This window comes from Lactuca virosa, chromosome 3 (assembly GCF_052849685.1).
Source record: "Lactuca virosa cultivar CGN04683 chromosome 3, Lactuca_virosa_CGN04683_v6, whole genome shotgun sequence".
Lineage (NCBI taxonomy): Eukaryota > Viridiplantae > Streptophyta > Magnoliopsida > Asterales > Asteraceae > Lactuca > Lactuca virosa.
In genome coordinates, this window is record NC_136428.1 from 67,932,688 (window position 1) to 67,936,456 (window position 3,769).

At 38.0% G+C, this 3,769-nt stretch overlaps 1 protein-coding gene across 1 annotated transcript; it reads left to right on the plus strand.

Annotated features, from left to right (window-relative positions):
• The first annotated feature begins 1,711 nt into the window (after positions 1-1,711).
• Positions 1,712-3,439, plus strand: LOC145165894 (Ubiquinol-cytochrome C reductase iron-sulfur subunit). Its single transcript, XM_079084812.1, has 2 exons — positions 1,712-2,044; positions 2,584-3,439. Exons 1-2 carry the CDS (start codon positions 1,855-1,857, stop codon positions 3,219-3,221), a joined length of 828 nt encoding a protein of 275 aa, XP_078940938.1. The 5' UTR covers positions 1,712-1,854; the 3' UTR covers positions 3,222-3,439.
• Positions 3,440-3,769: the final 330 nt, after the last annotated feature.

Below are 3,769 nucleotides of genomic sequence, written 5' to 3' on the forward strand. Positions count from 1 at the left end.
TGTGCTTTCAGTAATACGAACCCAACACTACCTTCCACACCTACCCATACCTTCCCCAAGGCTCTACCTGATAACTCAAATTCGTCCCAAAATAAATCATATCCCACAGACTACCGCATATCTCAAATCCTAGGCGATCCTAAGATTTGCTCTACCCACATCAATCATAACATGTTGCCTTTATGCATGCAAATTATACACATAAAATGATCAAATAGACTTTCGAATAAGAGATTCTACCCTAGGACCACAACCAAACAAGGAACAAGAAACAAGACCAAATCAAGAATTCTAAGGCTATAAGCTCCTAACTGTATACAATTTTTAAAGCATACACATAGCAAGATCCATGCCAGACTCGTACTGATGGTCTGAGGGTATTCCAGTCCGATGACTGAGTGAACCTGTTGTATATTGGCATTCCAGTACGATGAATGATTGAGCTAGGGGTAATCCAGACCGATGACTGTGGACCCAAGGGTATTCCAGTCCAATGACTGATTGGACCCAACATGCTTGTTCGTTTATGTTACGTATTTTGTGTGGTGGTACTTTGGGGGAAACTCACTAAGCGTTGACTTACAGTTTTTGGTTATGGTTTCAGGTATTTATGAGGATCGTGGGAATGCGAAGGCGTGACCGTATACATCCTGATTTTATGTTGTTGATCTTGGGAAACTCTATTTTGAACTATATTTTGGAAACAATGATTTTTTAAACACTTTTATTAGTAAATGGGTTGATTTGAAAAGTTTAAATTGGTTGTGATTTTTGAGATGTTATAAGACTGATCGACTTGAGAGAATGACTTATTCGTTGAACATTTCTCTAAATGAAATCAATTGTCGTTGATTGTATATTTGGTCCATTGCAACAATGCGAAGGTTACAAAGGAAGAAGGCAGTGGAATTGATCCCTGAACTCTGAATCGCATAGAGCGATGGTGGTAGTGACAGGTAGAGAAGCAGAAAAAAACCCTCAACGATGACGGTGCAGTAGTGATAGAATGAGAGATGGAGAAGAGGTAAAGAGTGTGATTGGAAGGAATAGTGGCGGGAGGGGGAGCAAATATGAACAACTCCAATCTTGAGCCAACACGGAAGAACTTTAGCCGGCTTATGAAATTACTATTCATAAGTCGGAATGTGATTTAATAATAATAATAATAATAATAATAATAAGCGCGATTTAGAAAAAAATACAAGAAATTAGATGATATATAATCATAAAAAATGTATAAGTTTCAAATAAATAAACTCATCCGACCAACGTCCACTTTGGTTTTGTAATATCCAGTAATATTCCCGGATTATAATAACCCTAATTACTAGCTGACAAGAATTAAAAAAAAAAAGTGGTGCACACCTCTCCGACTATAGTTATATCTATGTTACAATATGTAGTGTTTTCATCGTTATAATATGTACTATCTTTTTTCTTCTATGGTTTCTTGAAGAAGGGAATGAGGTTATTCCAAATGTTAAAGAGCCAAAAATGAGCCAAACTAGTTTCTTTTTACGTTTGATTGAATGAGCCAAAAGAAAAGCAGGTGAAATGCATGAGTTTGTTTTAAAGATAAAGAAGTTTTAGATTTAAAAAAAAAAGTCAAAATGTACCCAAAAGCGACTCCTTCATGGCGGAGGGTATTCTGGTCATTACATGTGAGTCAAGATAGACACATAAATTTAGCTTGAAAAAATTTATAAATAAAAAATAAAAGCCGTACGATTTATTTCTCCCGTTTATTGCCAAAAACTAGACAATTTCCCTTCCGATCTTCTTCATTGTTCGCATCTTCCCCCTTTTGGAGAAACCCTAAATCGGAATCGTAGAGAAACAACGACATCCAACGACATGTTGCGAGTAGCCGGGAGGAGATGCTCTTCTCTCTCTTCATGGTGGTCGTCTACTCCGGCCTCCTCCGCCATCATCTCTCGCAATCCAATCAACGGTTGTGGCGTTGATTCCACCTCCGATGCCCCCAGATCCGTTTCTCATCCGAATCCCTTATTTTCAAATTCCATATTTCTCCATCATATCAGAGGTCAGTGGTTTGATTTTAACGCTAATTATCATATTATATTCCTCGTTTCCGTTTTTATTTCAATCTACGTGCACGGATTTGATGCTCACGAATTTGTATAGATGCACCTTAAGATCTTAGATATCGTTTCCATGCATCATGCACCAAAGTACGTCATGTGCCCATCCTTGAATGGATATCAGTTAATGCAATCCCTTAGTTAATGATTGACACGTATCCCATATTAAATTTCATCATGTTCAAGATCGTGGACCGATGGTGTATTGCAAATTTCTCACGGTTGTAGATTGGAATTATGATCCATTCATGTTTTTCCTCTGTTTGAGGAATGAGGGACCCTTCTCTTAATTTTTTTCACGCACTCTGATGCTTTTATCCATTTTAGACATTTGCACATTTGGTTGCTTGTAATCGGGTGCAATTAACATCTGTTTGTTTCTCTGTTTGATTTTAGATGTGTAAATCGTTTGTTATGAGGCTACTACCACAATATCTTGAATCACAAATTTGAATATACCCTTTAATTATTCTTGTTACAGGTCTTTCTACTGGTACAATTGCTCCAACACATGATTTGGGGTTTGAAGTCCCTTCAACAGTTGCAGCCATCAAGAACCCTACATCCAAGATCACATACGATGAACACAACCATGAACGCTACCCTCCCGGTGACCCCAGCAAGCGTGCATTTGCATACTTTGTGCTAACTGGTGGCAGGTTTGTTTATGCATCATTAATCCGTCTGTTGGTCCTCAAGTTTGTTCTTAGCATGTCTGCAAGTAAAGACGTTCTTGCCCTTGCTTCCATTGAAGTAGACCTCTCAAGCATTGAACCAGGAACCACTGTGACTGTTAAGTGGCGTGGGAAGCCAGTTTTCATCAGGCGTAGAACAGATGATGACATTAAACTAGCCAACAGTGTTGATGTGAACTCTCTTAGGGACCCACAGGAGGATGCGATTAGGGTTCAGAATCCAGAGTGGCTTATTGTTGTTGGGGTGTGTACTCATTTGGGTTGCATCCCTTTGCCTAATGCTGGTGATTTTGGTGGGTGGTTTTGCCCTTGCCATGGATCACATTATGATATATCCGGAAGAATCCGGAAGGGACCTGCTCCTTATAATTTGGAGGTGCCTACTTATAGCTTCTTGGCTGAGGATAAGTTGCTCATTGGATGAAATGCTGTTTTACTGTTACGGAAATCGAAGAAAGTTTTTGTTTTTGTTATAATTTTTGTTTTTGTTCATGTATCAGAAGTTTTGAATGTGCTGCTATAGAGTTCTAAATAAGGCAGCATCAGGTGGGTTTTTTGTTTATTTGTTGGGAATAATCTATACTGGGTTTAAATTGCCTTTTCCAAGTGACATATATATGTGATTCTTTAATTTTGACTCCATTTTTTTTTTTAAATTTTTTTTTGACCACATTCAGTTCTAAATAGTAAATACCCATTTTGCTTTTGTGGTTTATTGGTGTTGGCCGGTTTGATGCTTTTGACCAGGGCTCTTATCTAGTAGTTGAAAAGTTGGTCATCATTGAGTGGCTGATATCTCCATTATATGTTCTTTTGGGAGTAGGGTAAACGTTATTTTGCTTCCTTTTCGACATTTGGTCGCCAAATTGGCTTTTTGGGTATCTTATTTTATGTGTTGTAGTTTAAATTGAAAATATGGACCTTCTAACTTAAGTCTCAATTTCAGTTCCAGATTTTGAGAATTGGTTGACC

Excerpts from the sequence above, each read along its gene's own strand:
- LOC145165894 (XM_079084812.1), top strand. The coding sequence starts at position 1,855 with ATGTTGCGAGTAGCCGGGAGGAGATGCTCTTCTCTCTCTTCATGGTGG. Across the intron at positions 2,045-2,583 it reads ATTTCTCCATCATATCAGAG|GTCTTTCTACTGGTACAATT; the intron begins GTCAGTGGTTTG and ends TTCTTGTTACAG.